Source organism: Plectropomus leopardus, chromosome 21 (assembly GCF_026936395.1).
Source record: "Plectropomus leopardus strain MGB_pleo_1.0 chromosome 21, ASM2693639v1, whole genome shotgun sequence".
Taxonomy (NCBI): domain Eukaryota; kingdom Metazoa; phylum Chordata; class Actinopteri; order Perciformes; family Serranidae; genus Plectropomus; species Plectropomus leopardus.
The window spans coordinates 7,024,102-7,043,835 of record NC_142196.1 but is presented as its reverse complement, the minus strand read 5'-3'; the positions used below and the strand labels follow the sequence as shown (position 1 = coordinate 7,043,835).

Here is a 19,734-nt window from a genome sequence, read left to right as displayed (position 1 = left end):
GGTTGGAAAAACTATTGTTCTGGACTCAAAAACATATCAAAGACTGAAATGTCACTATTACATACCGTAGTACAGAACTCTTTAACACATTTGTAGCTGCTGTTGCTTTTACCGTGCCAATAATGTTCAGACACACCGACCGAGGTACAGAGCAACTCCTGACCAATTTTTAAGACATCAATAATACTCATTCAAACTACTAAAGAGGATAAATCCTAGCTCCCCTAAATTGTTTTACAGGGCTGCAACTCACAAATATTTTCATATATAATTTATCTGCACATACTGTTTTAATTAATTCATTAGTCCTTTGTCTGTAAAATGTAAGAAAAGGATGAAAATCATCACTTAAAAATGTACAATTTATTGTCAAGTGTTGAAATACCTTAATACATTAAATGTATTCAGCAGTAAATGCTCATATATAAAAAGCTGGAACTGCCAAATGTTATATGCACTCTCTGAGTTATGTCTCCGGCTGCAATTAATGCTCCTGCAGATCAACTTTCCCTGAAGCTGGCTTGCGTATTTAAACTAATGTCTTCCATTTTCCAAACTGCCTTAACCAAACAATTGAGCATATACATGAAGTTGCTGTTTTCAATATGGGTGGGGAGAGCAATAGTGAAAATGATAGTGACAGCACTGGTGGTAACAGGTTGTTGAAAAGAACAGGTTGTGCAAAATGAGTGAGAATCACACCCCATCATACACACAACTCAAAACCGAAACAGATATTGCTGCCGCTTTTTTGATTGATGTGTCCTAGAATGATGACTGAATGTTTGTATAAAACTGTGGATACACAAAGAATCTGTCAGGTTTCAATTCTGAGAGGTTGTCACTGAAATGTGACACTTGCTGCCCTGGTTTCAGACCACTCACCAAACTGTAGTCAGTGGCATTCTGAAAAGGGCTGGCTCTCTTGGGTGACTTGTTTTATTTGGCTCTTGAATCAGTTAAATGCTTTGACATTCAAAACTAGCAAATATGGAACATGTCAAATTGTTGTTAAAGTATCCACCATCAGGTCTACTGATTAGTTAAATTTACTGCAATGCTTAATGCATTAATTATAATCTATCTGACTAAATAAGAGATTACATTGCCCTATTAAGTCTGGTTTTATCCCTTGATTGCAAATATAAGATTAATTGATGAAGAAAATAATCCTTAGTTGCCCTAGATTACATTACTGCTGAAACCTGATAAAATAAATGGAAAAAAAGATTCAAAATAACTTAAATGGATGGAATTATTTTATAGTCCACACAAATTGACAAAAACCCAATAGGTCTTCATTAATCAAGATTTTTTACTCAATTAATGTATTTTAATTTGGTCAAAATGTGTTGTTAGTTTATGGCTCTCCCATGCACTTCTTAAATATAGCTATTTATACTTATGTTATTCTTAGAAATTGATGTTAAACATCTACTGCACTGGCTATAAATCATATAAGAAAAGTGAAAATCATCAGCTGAATCTCAATATAAATGCGTGGATCTTTAGGACACAGAAAACAGACACAAAAAGGAGCATTTTCACCTCAGCAGCAATCAAACAAAACCATATCATACACGGTACATCTAGGTCAACTCGTCTGGAATTCATAGTTAGGAGACTCCCCGGGCTCATCAACCAGGCATGAATAATCCATGTCCAGATTTCAATTAGCCTGCAAGCAAGACTCATCAATATGTGTGTGTGTGTGTGTGTGTGTGTGTGTGTGTGTGTGTGTGTGTGTGTGTGTGTGTGTGTGTGTGTGTGTGTGTGTGTGTGTGCTCCAGAAATAACTAACTTTAACACTGATGAGACAGAGACGAATGCTGGGCCTGGGGCCATTGCTCATTTACAGATGTCTATGTTAAGTAAAACCCAAACAGGGTGAGAGATCCATCTGTTTCATCTTCCATTTCAGTTTCCTTTCTCTCTTATGTCTGAGACATCATAAGTGGCCTTGGTTTACCTTTACTTAGAGCTGCTGTGCAGCAATACAGCACTACAATGTTCTCTGATCAAATTAGTCTAAAAATAGCTCGGCTGTTGATTTGGAGGGTCTGGAAATTGCAAAGAAAGTCCTTCTCTCTTTTGAGCTCAATAAACCCAGTCAACATGCACTACACGAAAATGACATCTATAATCTTAATTTTTGATCATTCTATCGTCCATACACCTCTCCTGTTCTTTTTTCAGGGGAAATTTTCCTCTTTTGCATACTGACAAAATCTCAGTTAAAGCAAGTCATTTTTTAGTTTAGTCATATCTTTTTTTATATAAGGGGCTAAGAAACGGGTCACCATTTCAGAGAAATCTGCATATGTATGCAGAACCTGTAGGCAATGGTACAAGATTTTGGTATTGAAAGCGTGCTGGTTTCTGGTTGCAGTCAGAGTAGTACTGACCAATCACGTTTGAGCTGGCTTTGATAGCCTGCACAGAAACAGTCCACATGGAAAACAAAAGAAACAGAATGCACTGAAATGCGAAATGCAATCTTGAAGCCCATCAGTTATTGTTTTACAACAATTTAGCTTTACATTTGTTTTTTTCTAATGTATCTGCAATCATACACAGATATCTGTTTAGAGAGATATTGTAGATATAGATTAGCTGAAATATTGTCAGCAGCTGTCAAAAGTTGCTAGTCAAACTGTAAACAATGGGCAGCACGCAGAGGAGAAAGTTTTGGCCTTGTTATCCGCTGGCTATACATCAGTGGCTTCAGTATCATCAGATGATAGCCGAGGGGTATCGGTTTCAAGACTGATACATTTTCACTTGTTTCAAAAATGTGATTTACAAAACAATATATAGCAAATTATTTCACTGAAACTGTGATTATGATCCAGAAAATGAGACATCATTCTTCCCTTTTCTTTCTATTTACATTTAAACTACATTCGATTACAGTACCATTCCGTATTAAGTAATATTTCATGCTTTGTGAAGCCATGCCCATAAAGCTTTTATACCCACATCACTGCTGCCAGCCAACAACACCCAATCTCTGTAAAGCCATTTATAGACTTTAGAAAACACATCTTTATATAACTACCTATGCATTTTTCATATTATATGCATTTAGACTGGAAAGCCTCTTGACTGGAATGACCGTGGAGAGCAGGTCTATTTCAACAGTGATTTGCTGCCCTGGGGAATCAATTACTTAACCTTTGTGTTGATAGCAACCGTAAAACTTAACTACCCTTTAGGTCTGTATTTGTGGTAGTCGACATGTCTTTATCACAGTCAAAGACAAGCAATGGGCTTGACCCTGAGAGACCTGTGTAATGGTAGCTGCACGGTACTTTGTGTCCTAACAGACAGATATATGTGCTGTGAAGTACAACCTACACACTTTAGCGTGACAGGATGAACACAAATAGATATAAATAGAGATAAATATGCTGTCAAGTGAAGCATGAATCCCCAGCCTCTTAATCTCTGACTGATGATAGTGTGTAATCTACGATGACAACATACAGGGTCAATACAGAGAGCGAGCAATCATTTAAGCAAATCTGATTGCACTGCTGATTGTGAAAGAGCCCACCTGAAAGACCCTCTCATACTTGTAATAAGGCTGTTCAATGAGCACTGTGTGGTTTGTTCACACACGCAAGAGTGTGTGTCGTCATCACTGTCAGCAGTTCTCATGGCTGATTTTCTTGTGATCACATGCGCAGCCGGGGTCACACACACAAACAAACAACACAAGCAGATGAAGGCATGCACGGTAGTATTTGTTGCGGGCAGGTACAACCAAATCAAATATTACAAGATTAACATCTGAGCCTCTGTTTCTTGACTCTTTCTTAGGACAGATATCAGATGACCCTGCATCACATGGTAACTTTGCACATTTCCACGTTAACTGGTCACAAATTCCTCAAGATTATACCAGCTCTTATGAATAACCAGGCTTGGGCATGATGACCCACTGTTTATTGAACTTTCCATGTTTACTTGCTTGAATCAAGCAGTATTCCTCCACAGGATAGGTTCAGGAGTCCTCTAAAGTGCCATTAGAGGTCAAGTGAGACTGTCGAAAGGGTCATTCCCTAAGACTATGTAAACAGCTTTGGACAAACACATAAAACCTGCTTGACACCAGAGTTCTTGCTTTCCCATTCCTTCCATCATCACATTTACTCTCAAGGCACAATGGCAAGCTTTCTGTTAAGATTTGTTCATCATTTTGACCTCTTGTCAAATGACTGTTTAAAACACAAGAGAAGCAAAGAGATGAGATGAGACCTGCCTCACTTGACATAGCTTCCAACCAAGCGTGGGTTTTAATTATTTTCATTTATCAGTCAATTCATTCAGATTATTTTATCAATTTATCATTTAACTTATTTCAAAGAATACAGAAAAGTATCTATCACAACTTTCCAGAGCTTACACTTACCACCATATATGGCAAAGGAGACATAGCAAGTCATAATACTTGAGAGGCTGTGACCAACAAAACCATTTTTGCTCTAAAAATACATTAAACAATTCAATAATTTCAAAAACAGCTATTCACTGATTAATCAATTAGTCCCTGCAGCTTTAAAGCATTCTAGATATTCCTTTAGGTCAATATGAGATATTTACTGCAGTGTCTCATTATGGTCTAAATATTGGCTTTACCATAGCCTACTAATCTTGGAATTTCAATTTCAATAGGATTTGCAAGATTTCTGGGTTCACCAGAAGACGCTTAGAGCAGAACTGCTGCTTCTTCATAAGTTGCAGGTAAGGTGGTTCACACGTCTAATTAGGATGTCCCCGGGGTGCCTCTCTGCAGCAGTATCCCAGGCATGTCCAGCTAAGAGGACACCCCTAGGTAGACCCAGAACATGCTTGGAAGGACTATTTATCCCATACTACCTAGGAATGCCTTGGTATCCCACAGGAGGAAGTAGAGAGGATGTCTGGGTTGCCTTGCCCACTACTATTGCAACCTGACTCCAGAAGGAAAGACAGAGAATGATAGATTATTGGTGTAAAATATTATTCATCTGGAGCTATAGTTATAATATAAAAGTATAAGTATAAGTATAAGTATAAAAATATGGTGTAAATATCTGCATTGGCCTTAAAAAAAAACATACTGGTCAACTAAAGTTTGGCCCACTTCATGCATGCTCCATCAGTTAGTTGCTGAAGGCGGTACAGTTCAGAGATCAAGGCTTCCCTGAATTACTCACTCCAGAGAACCCACTACTCACAGGGAGGAGTTCGGAAAGGTTGACCGGCCTTTTTGCAGCACATAATTTAAAACTGAGGACAACAACTTTGGGAAGAAACCTGCAATGCCAGGAAAACAGCGAGGTCAAGTAGCTATTTGATGTGTTTGTTGAGTGTGTCAATAAAACACAATTAGACACACTCAAGAGTGTTAGACCTTAGAAATAAATAGATTGTATAGATTTGTTTCAGTTAATAATAGATTAAAGCATATTTCTTCTCCAGCAACTGTGTGAATTTCTTACAAGCCAAATCAGTTTTACTAAACTATTCTTCATTTTGCTGGGGAAACCCCTTAAACAAAACATGGGCCCCTCAGAAATTAGTTCCAAAATGTACAGTTGTGTGTCACAGTTCTGGTTTTAACGAGCAATGAAACATGCGGCTGCGTCATTTCCCATTCAGCTCGTTGTACGAAGTGAATGGACACACTGTCCATGATAATCACATCCCCTCCCACTCGAACACAAATTCACACTGACTGTCCCAATCTTAAACACATGGTGAAGATGACGCAAGCTCAGAGTCAGGGCTCAGACAGCACATTGGCAATGGAAATATTTGAAGTCAGTGTATAATAAGGATGGAAGTGGGGCTGTCAGCATTAGCACTTAAAATGCAATGTGATCAAGGTCCATACATCACGCGTTATTGTTTTTTAAATCGCATTAATCACCAGCCAACACTCCCTTCTTTAAAAGGCTGTACCAGGATAAAGCTAATATGATGTAACTAGCATCATTTGAAACTGGAAGACCTCTCAGGTAGGGTCCTAATAACACTCCAAAGTTGGGCTTTGCGATGGAAAAACAGCATGGTAATTTCACAGGGGTCCCTTGACCTCTGACTCAAGATATCTGAATGGAAATGGGTTCTCTGGGTACCCATGAGTCTCCCCTTCACAGACATTCCCACTTTATGCTAGCCCGGCCGAATACCAGGGCCAATATTTGACATTTTGCAGATTATCTGTATCTGCGTTTAATTTTAACGATGGCCAATAAAATCAATTGACTAAAAAGTGAAAAGACAGTCTCAGCATGGGAGTAACTTTTACTTTGTAAAACCTCTGGGAGCTACTTATATTTAATAATTTTTTATTTAAATTTTCACTTGACTTAATAAAAACAAAAAGTTGCTGGGAACTTGCTGTATATGATGTTGAAAGTCTCAGTTTGGATATACTGAGAGTTTGTTATATTCCAGATTCTAAATATTTACAGAAAAGAAAAAAAGTAGTGTTAATGCATATCAGATCCAAATTTCGGTTAACGGTCTCATTAACTACTGATAATTAGTATTGGCCCTGAAAAATCAATATTGGCCGTCCCTTTGTCATTTGATTCTGAATCAAGACAACCGGGTAAGAATTACTTTACCTTGTCAATATGGACTTCATAACTTAGCACATGCACATTCTTCTGTATGTGATTTATGAAAAATGTGTATAAATACTCAATATACTTCCCCTTCTTCCAGCAATTAATCACAAAAGACGATTGAAATTCTGTGAATGATCACAATTTTACAAATGAATTGTTTGACAGTCCTAGATGGAGGACAATAGTAAAACTAATTAGTGGGCCTGTACTAATTCCACAGCAAAACTACCTTGGATCCCAGTTTGGAAACCAAAAGGAAACCAGTTGTCCAATGAAAAGGAAGCCTTCTGTATTGTAATCTTTATTGGTGAAACGTGTGGGTGGGTCTTTTACACAGATGTTGCAAGCTCTCATTATTTGTTAATACTACAGCCTTAATATTTGGAAGAGTGGGTATTTACAGAGCAATAAATCACTGTCACTGCTATTTTAAAATACTACATAACATTATAATTGACGTCTGTTGTTTCTTATGTTCATTTAATGTTATTCAGACACGATCATGGGTAAGGGTTTAACTGCATCTGTATCTTACCGTCTAAATTTTCCCTGTCGCTGATGTGCTGGAGGTTGCAGCCCGTGTCCTCCCGGCTCAGCTCCGGCTCCGGCCGGTAGGGCTCGAGCCTGGAGTGGTTGTTCCTCCGGTGTTTCGGGCTCGAGGACACGCAGCAGGAGGTTGTATTCCCCATGGTAGCCTACAAGCAGGTTATGGTTGTAGCCCAAACCCCCAAACTGTAGCCAGCCTTCTCCTGGCCGTGCTGTTGGCGTTACTACAAGGGAGGAAAAAACGGGGCGGTAACGCGGATAGCCAGACCTGGTGCAAACTACAAACCCCGAGTATCCGTAAGCGTTACACGCCCTTCCCCCGAGTCTCCAGTATGCTTAGCCGCACAAGCGCAGTCATTTAAAAGGCTGATAACACGCCAAAGGTAGGCTAATGAATCAGAAGAGTACCCCAATGTCTCCTTACTAACGTCCAGGCGAAGGCAGACAGTGTATGTTAACAGGCTTCGGTTTCACATTCGACTCCCTCGCCTTGCAATTTCCGTCCGGGCGTCCAGTTATCTTCAAAAACACATTTTTAACACTATTACTTTATAACGACACTAATAAATAGGAGGACATGATTCTTCAGCTAGTCGGGGGAAGATATTTTTTGCTCTCAGCGCTACATGGTTGCCGATGTACTGTAGACCGCTGCTGCTACATCCGCTGCCGCGTGGCTTTCAGGTGCTCCTTGGAAAGTCGGATTTTCGAAACTGAAGTTAAGAAATTGCTTGGTACTTTTAAACGCATTCCATATAGTAAATTTTAAGCCACGAAAACACCGCTGAATGTGGAGGATGACCACAAATTTTGTTGGACTTCTGCGTTTTGAGGCATTGTATGTCAGTTAAACTATGTTATTTAACTTTGAAAAAGACAATTCGGAGAGAAAACTCTACAATAGCATTCATTTTTTGTGTTCTTGTTGTTGTTTTTTACATTTACTCATTATGTGTTTCTACTGTTCGGTTTTCTTTTGTATTCCTTTATAGAATCGTGGGTGAATGGTCGTAGATGTGCATAAGTAGAAATTACTATATTTCCCGTAGCACGTCAACACATCTTAAAAACCAACAGTGCTGTGGCTGTGATGGAAAAGGTTCCGGTTCAAGTGGGTGGTTACAACTGTGTAATAAATGGACAATTATGGCGGTCTAATGGGGATACAATAAAGTATGAACAAATATAAATGTAGAACATAAATTGTATAACACAAAAAGACACTCTCATGGGTACATTTGAGTGCTTTATGTCTGGCAGTGATTTATTTAATTCCACCAATATTTAGCCTATAAACTCTCAGTAAAATAATTGTAAACTCAAATTAAAGAAAATAACAAAATAACAATATAAATAACAGTAAACCATTGCTGTATATCCCCGGGTTATGTCATGTTATGAACCCAAACATAGACATCTGTCATTTCCCTAGTACCCATATTTGTGAGCACCAGTTAATTATTTGATCTTGACTCATGATTGACAAATCCATGAGGGCTTTGCCTTGCCTGTGACAGATTAAAATGGTTGCTCATACTAAACCTCCTTGCAGGATTAAGTGGAAGATTAGCAGAGGTTAACTTAAACAAAGTGAGGTCCCAAGGAATATCCTAATCCTTTCAGCTGTTTTTCATGACAAGCAAGACAATGTACACACTGATGCTTGAGAAACCATCCCTGATGATGCTGGAGACTGATGAATGGATGAGAATTGATAAGCTTTTGGCATGATTGTATGGAATGACATGATCAAGCATGGTGCTGCAGTGCAGCCTGCTGGTACTACAACAGAATTGCAATTAATAAGGGAATACACCCACGTTACAGCGTGATCCATGTGTTTTGTGACATGAAAGATGTTATTGTACCTATCACATGAGAGCTGTCTTCTTATCCTGGACTATCATCTATAAACTTTTCAGAAGATACAAAGGCAACTGTTTAAAATTCTGCAAACCAAGAGTGTTTTGTTGCTGAGTGAGTGTCTAACATTTGGAAGCATTTTACATATTACTGGCAATCTGTGTAATTATTAGTGACTTCACCATAGACAATGACGTGTTTTAATTGCTTTTCTCTATAATACAAAGCATGCCATCTGCTGTTATTGATGGAATAATGTTTTGTGCTGGGTGTAGTCTATGGCTAAATACGGACAGTATTTCCTTTTCCCTACCAGTGCATTCCATAGTGTGGTTTTGTCTCAATCGGGGTGAAAGTTGACTGTGTTTTGTTATAGACTGGACAGGAATAAGGTTTCACAATAGCCTCAGGTGCAGTGAAAGTCTTAGTGGTATTGAATTCTTTCCTGAGTTGTTTTGCATCCATGATGTCTCCCAAACAAACTGTACGAGGAGTGAAAGAACAGGAATCACAACAAGCAAACATCACAAAGCAGTGCAGATGCACTGCAACAAACTCTGGAGTATCTGAGAAGTAAACTGTATCCACTGAGTCAGAGAATGCCATCACTGACAAGTGGGCCAATCTTTCCTTCTTCTTAGCACATCCACATTTTTCTGGATATGATTTATGGAAAATGTGTTTAAATACTCATCCTACTTCCCCTTCTTCCAGCCTGCTCGGTGCAATAACAGTGTGGCTCTTCCCTAGCATGTCTGTCATCTACAAAAGGCAGCATAAGATGTGAGGGCAGACATTGCTTTGCTTTGTCAGTGACAGTCATAGCAGTGTAGTCATAACTGAAAGGACAGCAATGCATGTTCACAGCAGATCCCAAGGTTGAGACTGACATAGTGCTTCAAAGCTTTTTTTTGGGGGGGGGGCAAAAAAACAAGAGAAACTGAGCAAGAACTTTATTGAAGAAAGAAATGTCTAAAAGACCCTTAAATACAGTGTGATCATAACAAGACAACAGCTACGATGTTACAGAGCAGATATAAAGCACCAACAGAACAGACTGTTAAAAACCTGGAATTCTGCATCAAATTTCTAATTAACTGCTTTTAATATTACATAAATAACATCTAAATTCAGCCGTGTATACTGAGATAAAGCAAACAGTGAAGTCAAAACCAGAAGTTAAAGGTACAGTGTGTAGGATTTCATGGCATCTAGTGGTAAGGTTGCAGCATTATAACTAAGTGGTCACGTCTCCCTTGAGCCAAGCGTGAACAAAAACTATGATGGTTGACAGGAAAACTTGAATGGCTTTGTCTAGAGCCAGTGTTTGATTTGTCCGTTCTGGGCTACTGTTGAAACATAGTGGACTCTTTGGTATCGGATCAGCTCCATAGGTAGATATAAATGGCTCATTCTAAAGTAACAAAAACACAACAATTTTTATTTTCATGTGATTATAAACTAATGAAGATATAGTTATGAATATTACATACCGTTCCTGCCAATATATGCCCCTAAATCCTACACACTAGACCTTTAATTAAATTCTACAAATGCATGTATTTGTTCACTAAATGTACACTGATAAATACACAAATACTTTTTTTCTGGGTACAAACTATCCACTGGTATTCAAAACTTTGAAAAATACAGGGTAAACCTGCCCAAATAATTATTAATGCCTCAGTTCAAAAGCAAATAAGTCCTCATACAGATGCACAACAGATCCTTGTAGGTGAACACATCAATTACTAAAAATAAGTTGGTGATAAGATGCTGTGGGTGTGAATTTTTGATTCGGAGTAAAATAAAACACAAAGTGAAGCCCTGATGGCCTGATTCCTTTTGAACATTTGGCTTCTGGCAGCATTTCCTGAATCATATCAAAACAAACCATCACAAAGAATACTAGTTGATAGTACTTTAATAGAGCCAATTTAAAAAACTCGTCATAAAGAAATGTAAAATGCAGTGCAGTTAAGAAGGTAACTGCAAAGGCCTTGGTACCAGTTATGGGCTGCACATTTTGACGATCAGCTCCATCCACAGATGCACCTCTGCATTCAGCCAGGCATTCTCCTCCTCCAGTTCGGAAACGCGGGCCTCCAGTCATTCTACATATTTCTTCTTTTTTATTATGTTTCGTCTGACTGAATCCCTGATCAAAGGGACATAAGTTCCACTGATAATAACCTCCGACTTGAAACGAAGTTTTTGCTGGTGATGGCGCATTGGTAATTCACAGCCAGAAACACTGACATCATTGTGTAAACACATTTTACAGCAGGGACAAGGACTGTTTTGTGTGTGTTTATGCGTCTGTATAAGCAAGACCAGAGTCCTCAAGACACCCCACAGAAGCAGACCAACACAGTGCGCACAATCAAAGGAATCACTCGACTTTGTGTCGATAGATGTCTTTTAAGGCTCTAAGTTCCTCAATCAGAGTCTTGTTTTGATTTTCGAGCACAGCCACGCGATTTTCGAGGCATTTGACATATTCCTTCTTCTTTCGTCGACACTCCCGGGCGGCTTCCCTGGAAGCAACAACAACAGTAACCGTGAAAAAAAGAAGCCTTGACATCTTTGGCTTTTCTCCCAGATACAACAGAGAGCTCATTCTAGGCATGAATCCGTTTGCGCCAAGGGGAAAAAGGAAGCTCACATTGCAAAAGTTACAAAAGGTTTTTTCTTGTGGGCAAAGAATGTTTGGATGGTGATAATTATGACCACGTTTTCTGATACCTTCGGGACAGGACTAGAGTCAACCAAAGCAGGGGAGTGTCATAAACAAAAACGCGCAAAAAAAAGCAAGATTTACTGATGACCGATCATAGTAAAATCATCTTGTGGGAGGACAGGGGACATGCAAACAAGACAGATGAGTCAGTGCTAGTGGTGACACAAGGCTGTTTACAGCACAGTAAGCTCAGTAAGTTCTACTGGCAACAAGCAAAAAAGTACATTAAAAGCAGGAACTCATCACTTTTGCTCACCAGAACTCCAGACTTTTCCACATACAACTGACCCACTTACAAACACAAGCCTCAACAGTTGGTCAGACATCTCACTCTACACTCCAAACATGCAATACAGAGCAGATAATGGAGAGTCAGCCAACCTAAGAATTAGCAGCTAAATGGCCTGGATGGAGGAGAATCATGTGGTGAAATGATGATAGGCTTGTGGATGTTATTAGTATATGCAGTAATTGTCATACATTGTCATATGGTATTTATGCACAGTAGACACAGCACAAAGCGCATTAGATTGGATTCAGGGAATGTGTCCAACAGAGCCAGATTGATGTGTTTAAAGGCAATAACAGTATTAGCATTTGAGAGTTCCAATAACTGGCCAACATTTATGATTTAAAGGTCCAATATAATGCTAATTTTCAGGTTCATACTTGTATTTAGGGTTTCTACTAGAACATGTTTAAATGCTTCAATAAAAGTAAAAACAACTTTATTTTCTCACACTGTCTGCCTGAATATACCTGTATTCACCCCATCTAAAACATTTCCAGGTCTTCCACATCTGCACCATCACTGCGGCTGGCAATGACTGTAATGCCACTGCAAAGGGCAGTTTCTGCCGTTATATAGTATAGATGTGACATCACAACTTTATGAAAGTCCTGATGGCTCATTTAAAAAGTCACAATGTCTGAGTATGAACTGTGTGTATTTTGCTGTTGGTTGAGCATTTTAATACTTTCATAGTATTTCTATAGCACCTATAGCTGCTTTATAATAAATACAATATACAATCTTTAATGCAATCTTTATGCTAACCTAAGCTAACTAGTTGCTGACTGTAGCATAATATTGAGAATACAAACATGAGAGTGTTTGATTTTCTTAACGGACTCTAAGGAAGAAGCTAAATAAGTGAATTTCCAAAAAATGTTGAACTTGTGCTTTAAAAACCTACTCTAACATTCAATGCTGTAGTTTCAAGTTAATTAAGAGCCAGCATAAACAATGATATTAATCATCTAATAAACCTAATATTGGCTGATGCTATTGGCTAATTATATTGGCTGATAATACTGACTGATAATACCAGTATGGAGCATTTATTGTCTGGGGTCCAATGTGCAAGCTGATGAGTGTGAATGTTTTTCTCTACCTGTTCTTCATCAAGCGGAGCTCCCTCTTGGTGATGGACTCTGAGTGTTTCTGGGAGCTACGACCACTGGCCTCTGCCTCCCCCTGTGGGAGGCTCGAGCTGGAGTTGTGCAGCTGGCAGGCAGTCAAATCACCTGAGGTGCCTGGGGAGACACAAAAAAAACATATGAGTCAACAGGACTGGGTTGCACCAGCCATTTGTAAATCCATTGAAGAGGACGTATGGAAAAATCCTTCCGAAGTGCTAATTACTTTAACTACTTACTACAAGCGATTTATTAAACTTGGTTGCAACAATTAAACTGGAAAAAGTTTTTTGCTTCTGCCTAACTTATCTGGTTGTCTTTGCATCAGTTGTAGCAACAATCATACCTCTTGAAAAGTAAAAATATGAATTAGTAGTATTCATGCATATGTGATTATGCTAGCCTATGAACTCTTTGGTCATTTAAGCCAAATTATTATTAACACTTCCATTATGACTAGTATAATTTTAACTGATGCAGATCTGGTGAAACGTGTCAGTTTGCGTGTATTTTTGATCTAGTGACAGATAAAACCATGGGCATATTATGAGAAAATGGCCTCCTGGGCACACACAACCCAAGGGCACCACCAATTCTCCTACATAGGCGCAAGACACACAGACTCATTGTGGTTAAGCATCTCTTTGTGGTCATTATCTTTTTTGGTTTTTGTGTCTCTTTCTGATCATTTTGTGTCTCCTTATGGTTGTTTTGAAACTCTTACAGGTTATTTGTGTATTTTTGTGTTGTTTTGTCTCTCTCTGTGGTCAATTTGAGTCTCTTCCTTAATTTGCAAGTGAAGACCAGGGGCCCCTCTGACACTTTGGGTCCCTGGGCCTTTGCCTTGTAGACTCGTTCAGTAATTCATCCATAGATAAAACTATGACACACAACCCAAACTGTCCTGTAACTCTTAACTTTTTTTGTACTACTTCCATTATATTTTCTTCTTGTATGAAATGTAGCTGAAAGAAATTTTTAAAGGTTTTTCAAAGGTTTTCAAAGATTTGTCACATGCATGGAATACAGGTTTTCATACAAGGTGGCCCCAAATAGATAATTAGAATAATATGAGAATAAGTGACTGAATTCCACATTTCATTCTTTCTTCCTCTATCTCATTAAGTGACACTGAAAAAGAAACACACTGAGAGATGGCGCCATTCATATCTAGTTTCTTGTGTTCGTTGTTTGCTCAGTGCCAGCAGAACTCACTCATTGCCCCTCATATCATGTTAATGCGTTGATAATTAATTCTGTGATATGTTGGAATCACAAATGGAAATGCGTATAATCACAGCATGGCTGGTGACTGACGTCAATGTACATCTTATTTGCTCGTTCCAGGAAAAGCAGTGACGTCAGCTACTGCTGCTATGTGCTCTGAGTGGGCAGAGCATTGAAGCATAGAGAGAGAGAGAGAAAGAGCAGCAGCTGAGAGAGAAACAGCCAGAGAGCATGACTGCGAAGACAAGCAAACCCTGTGAAATGCTTCTTATCGGAGCAGCTTGGTGCTGCTGACAGGAAAATAAGGGTAATATTTAATCAGTTCTCTGCCACTTTTTTTCAAGGTTTGGGGGGGGGTACTTATGATGTTATTTAAGGAAATTACTTAAGGTTTTAATAATGATTTAGAAAAGTAAATCACGCAGAAAAACATTAAAAAATCACAATAATCTGAGTTTTTTTCATTTCCAATGCTATTGAATTAACTGTTGACATTAACAATTACTGACAAAATTGTTAGAGATGATTTTAACTTAACTGTAATTTTAAAAAGCCCTGTTTTTTTTATATTTGTGAATAAAAGAGATGATAGCAAACATACCTGTTTCTGTCTCATCCCCAGTTACAGCCATACTGAATCTACTCCCAGTGTTTTCCAAGAGAAACTGTCCCCTTCAGAGTCTTCCCTCTGACTGAAATGTTACCACAGTCAACAGTGAGGCTATGTGTGCAATTTTACAATTAGAGGCATTGACATCACCATGACATCACTGGCCTCCTGATGTCAACACCGCGCTATGAGTCAGGGGCTCTGCTGTTTGGCTATGAGGAGGAATTTTCTTCAGCACAACACTGAAGAATGCAGCTTGTTGTAGGTGGATAGTCAGGAGAGGCATGAATTATTTGGACTAAAAACGCTTTTGTTTGTTTTTATGTTTAGAAATTGATTGTGTAAGCCAGAAATAACATTTGATAATAATGTGTGTATTTTCCTTGGTAGATTAATGATGAAATATTTTAATAAAGATCATTGCAACAATGGCATGCCTTAATCCACATAAGATCTACACTCATAAAGCCATGTTATTAGATGCATTAATATGTATCAATTATCAAAACAGAACATTATTTCTCTATTGATTTATCTCATTCCCAAACCTAAAGGAAGTGGCTCCCTCTGCAGGCATTACAGAGGTAAATAGAGGACACAGGTTCTGTTAAGGACATGATGACAGTCTGTTTTGTTTGGAAATTTCAACCATTTGAGCAGAAAGTGAAACAGTGGTAGAGAAAGTATACAGATCTTAAGTCAAAAAGTTGTCGGCCTTGTCTTGAGCCCACACCTCAGGTACTTATGCACACTGCTTGAGTATATGTACTGTACTTACTAACATCCCATGACTGCGCTGAGTTGAAATGAAATTATACTGAATAAGGAGGTATATTTGTCTGTGTTTAGTCCAAAGGTCAGCAGGTTTTGACCAACTGAATTGTATTTACAAACATTTTACGTTTTACATAACATTTTACTTAGTTTTTTAACATAATTTACTTTACCTTCTAATTTACACATCATCTTTCTTCTAATCCTTCTTTTTTGAGATGCTGACTCTTTTTATTTATGTTGCTGATCTGTGAAAAAGTAATTAACAAACTCCTAGCGGTAACAGAACAAACCTAGTTCATAAAATATCACCCTACCTTCTGTTTCATATACGACTAATACTTTAATTGCCAATGAAATATATACTATCTGATATTATGACCAAGGGTTTCCCTGTAAATTTGTTTAAGGATGTCAACTGCAAAGCAAACAAAATGTAATTCATAAATCAGTTCTGACATATTAACAAAAGCCTTGCCCATCAAATTATGTTCCCTCTTGTGTATGATTTATTGCCCTGTTTCTTTTCCCTGACAAATCATTTTCTACCATCACAGTATTATAATTTCCTCTGATGGTGACGCAGGAAACCCTGGGAAACTGTCACTGTTTTCTACACATGAATTTCCCTGCTGGGGATCAAAAATTTTTAGTTTATATTACTGTTTGCAACTCATCCTAATTATTTAGTAGCGGTGGTCTGGAAATCAGGTGTTACCTGGCAGTGCTGGTGTATCATCATTAACATCATGCGGGCCATTCAACATCTGGTTGTTGTGCTCAGGGATTTGTGGTGGAGGATATGGTGTTTGTGTGCTGGTCATGTGTGACGGCCACATGGAGGACAAGTTCTGCATTCTCTCAGGTGGGCTCATGATGGGAACTCCTTGAGAAAACCCACCTAGGTAGGAAAAATGTAAGGCCAACAAGTAAATAATAACAGATCTGGCTTTCTTGTAATCATGTTATCAATAACTTTTCTTCCCTCTTATGCACATAACACTAGAATTGTATTAAAGTGATTTATTATGACATGACATCATCATCAATTGTAAAATACAGCTCTGAGACCATTGCCTTGATTATGGGCAATGACAGGAGTATCCTCTCCCACAAAAGGTTTGTCTTTTGGACAGTTAGACAGAAAAGTAAAAGGCAAACCCCATGCAGAGGCAAGTATTCACACCCTGGATGCTAACCATTGAGCCCCATGCTGCAATTGCATTTAATGTGACACTTGAATACAAAACAAATCTGGTTATAAAGTATTACCTGGCAGTGCAGACGTAAAGAGCTGCCTGTATTTCAGCAAATTTTCATAGTACTGAAGGGTGCTTGATTGAGGTTGCGGTATTGGTGCCCTGGTTGTAACCATAAAGGGTGGGTTCTGTGTTGTTTCAGGCCTGAAAATGATGGGATCTCCAAAAAAAGAAAAAGCTGGTAAGGTAAAACTGCAGAGTTAATTGTCATAGATCAGGCAAGCTAACTAGACACCCCAGGTTAAGGTTTATATCAGCACGAAACTTCCCCAGTTGATTACTTATAGTAAAAGTCTTATTTTTTGTTTTGCAAGTTTAGAGAATTTTTATATTTAATTTTGCAAATTCGGCTTTATCTGATTAAATATGCACTGACTTGTGTGACAAAAAGTTAAAAATTCTTGTGTTATTTTGTTGATACATTAGAGTAATAAGTTTATAGGTTTTTACAGAGGACATTTAAGATATCTCTTTTTATCACACTATCGTGAATTAGAAAATACTATCAACAGCCATTTAAAAAATTCAACATGTTTTTAGGAATAAACTGTTCTATGAATCAGGCCATGAATGACATAATAATAATAATAAATCCTTCTATAAAAACAAATGAGTATCATGAGTTTTCTGATATTGTATGTGCAAATGAGACATTATCTAATTAAATATATCCTTTTTGCATTAATTTCCAGAACAGAAAACTGAACTAAAATAAACACCAAAAAATGTATGTTTGACTTTTTCTTTCCAATACCAAAATAGCCCAAAATCTCAGAACTGACCATTGCCTGAAAACTATATTTTCACCTGTGGTGTTTTGCCTTATGGTTATTAATTAAGCTTCTGCTCCTTTCATACAGTATGCTATCATTTTTTAAAGGTGAGTTGAATGTATACAATACAACATTCTCAAATACACGCACTGAAATAGTTCAATATTCAACAAATGGATGGGGTAATCAACATAATGATTTTGAGACACTGTTGCAACTAGTGTAATGAGTAGTGGAAACGACACCATAAATTGTGTTTGTAAGTGTTTTTTGACATGACATGCTTACATGATTGCTGGCTGGTCTGCTGGTAAAACTGTGTTTGAACGTAGGGCACAGGTGCACTTGGCCGATGTATCACTTCTCTGTTAACTTGGTTCATTTTGGCAGGCGCTGTCTAAGGCTGCTGATCATTGATTTCTCCTTGGGGATAAAAGAGAGTTAAAGTTTTCCTGTGTACCTAAACAGTGGAGATGTAAGGCAACAGTAAAATAAATCAATGAAACAAGAAATGCTCCTCCTGGGCTGCTACTATCTGCTTTGCAACCTCTTCATCATCCAAACTAAAGTAGCTGCTTGGTGAATCTTTTTGCTCTTTTTTTAGTCAAATACTGGCTTGACTGTAAATGAATAACTTAGGCATGATGAGTCAACCAGTTCCTGGAGTGTGTGAATGAACCACTTCTCTATTCCTCCTCAGTACTCTGCCTTGAATTATTGAGTAAAGAGTGGAGGAGGTTAGTTTGCAACCAGCCATTAGTGCTGCCTGACATGGATGCAATTTCTTAGAAAGACAAAATCGCACCATATTCAACTATACACTGCACAATCTAGGTGTTTAACCATTATTTTTTGTGGGAAATGTTAATATTCAAAGTGTCATTTCCTGTTTGAGAAAAGTGGACTACAAACACTGGCCTTTGATGGCTCCCTCTGCTGGATAAATCGAGGAGCTAATAAAGTATTTATCTCTTATTTATCTGTGGGTTGATTAATGTTTGACCATATTTATTGCTATCAAAACTTTGTAAACTGATCTAAAAAATTAACTTAAAAAAATAATACATTACACAATGGGTTATTTCAGTAAGGCTATTAAAAGTGACATTTTAGCTAGGGTTCTGTTAGCCGTACTAGCTAACTCGCCAAGCCTTAAATAACGTGTTAATAAAGTTAATTTATTTCTACAGACATTTTCACATTTGAGTATGTTTTACCTGTGTGCAACCCGATGAGCTTGAACGATGACCACAAAAACGTAGCTTTGGTTAATAGACTGATGAATTGCTGTTTTTTTTGCATTATTCAAAATCTGAGCTAACCCCAAGTAATCACCATGGAAACGTAAGGAATTTATCCACGATTCTCATTGGTGGATTTTTCTTGTATTCTTACAGCTAAATGCTATTTAACAAAAATGCTATAATTATAAATAATAACTTAATATTCAGCCATTTTCAATTGTTTTAACACTCATATCGTTTTAAAATGGTATACGCAACACAGAACATTATTTGCACACGACTTTATTTTTTGATGATACCCCCTCCCACAACTGTCATGGTTGTCATTTAAGGTGGGAGTTAATGTAAATTAAAAAAAAAGCTGCACATACAAAACTTGACAACCGCTTGCTATAGTTATATATATATGACGTGTATTTTTTACGAGAAGGCAAAATATGTACCTTCTCTAATCAGAACAGGAAAAAAAGCATTATAACCTGCGGAATATCTGTGGATTTTTTTCCAATTCCTAAGGGCTTTCCGTAGTTTTAGGCGATACCATGTACATATCGGTGATCTTTTGGCTTGGATCCGTGTCCTTTTGTTGTTTTTTAGTATTAAGTATAGATAGAATACAATCTTTAAAATCGAAAATTCTCTTCAGACTTTACCAT

General features: G+C 37.9%; 2 protein-coding genes across 5 annotated transcripts in view; both read right to left on the bottom strand.

The window, feature by feature from the left end:
* Positions 1-7,856, bottom strand: part of ccny (cyclin Y) — a 40,870-nt gene extending 33,014 nt beyond the window's left edge. For 2 of the 4 annotated variants that reach the window (XM_042510458.2, XM_042510459.2), the window contains exon 1: positions 7,159-7,856. In XM_042510458.2, the coding sequence (XP_042366392.1) occupies positions 7,159-7,312 (154 nt within the window). In that variant the 5' untranslated portion in view covers positions 7,313-7,856. The remainder of the gene's footprint in view (positions 1-7,158) is intronic. The other 2 variants (XM_042510460.2, XM_042510461.2) reach the window with 1 other exon arrangement.
* A 2,116-nt stretch (positions 7,857-9,972) lies between these two features.
* On the bottom strand, positions 9,973-15,163 carry LOC121960669 (cAMP-responsive element modulator-like). The gene is made up of 3 exons (XM_042510478.2): positions 15,020-15,163; positions 13,167-13,308; positions 9,973-11,569 (listed from the first exon to the last, which is right to left on the bottom strand). Exons 1-3 carry the CDS (start codon positions 15,048-15,050, stop codon positions 11,425-11,427), a joined length of 318 nt encoding a protein of 105 aa, XP_042366412.2. The 5' UTR covers positions 15,051-15,163; the 3' UTR covers positions 9,973-11,424.
* Between the last annotated feature and the right edge of the window lie 4,571 nt (positions 15,164-19,734).

Coding starts and splice junctions, on each gene's coding strand:
- LOC121960669 (XM_042510478.2), bottom strand. CDS start 15,050: ATGGCTGTAACTGGGGATGAGACAGAAACAG. Junction 13,309..15,019: donor TGGGGATGAGACAGAAACAG/GTATGTTTGCTA, acceptor GTGTCTCCCCAG/GCACCTCAGGTGATTTGACT. Junction 11,570..13,166: donor CTCCGCTTGATGAAGAACAG/GTAGAGAAAAAC, acceptor TGTTGCTTCCAG/GGAAGCCGCCCGGGAGTGTC.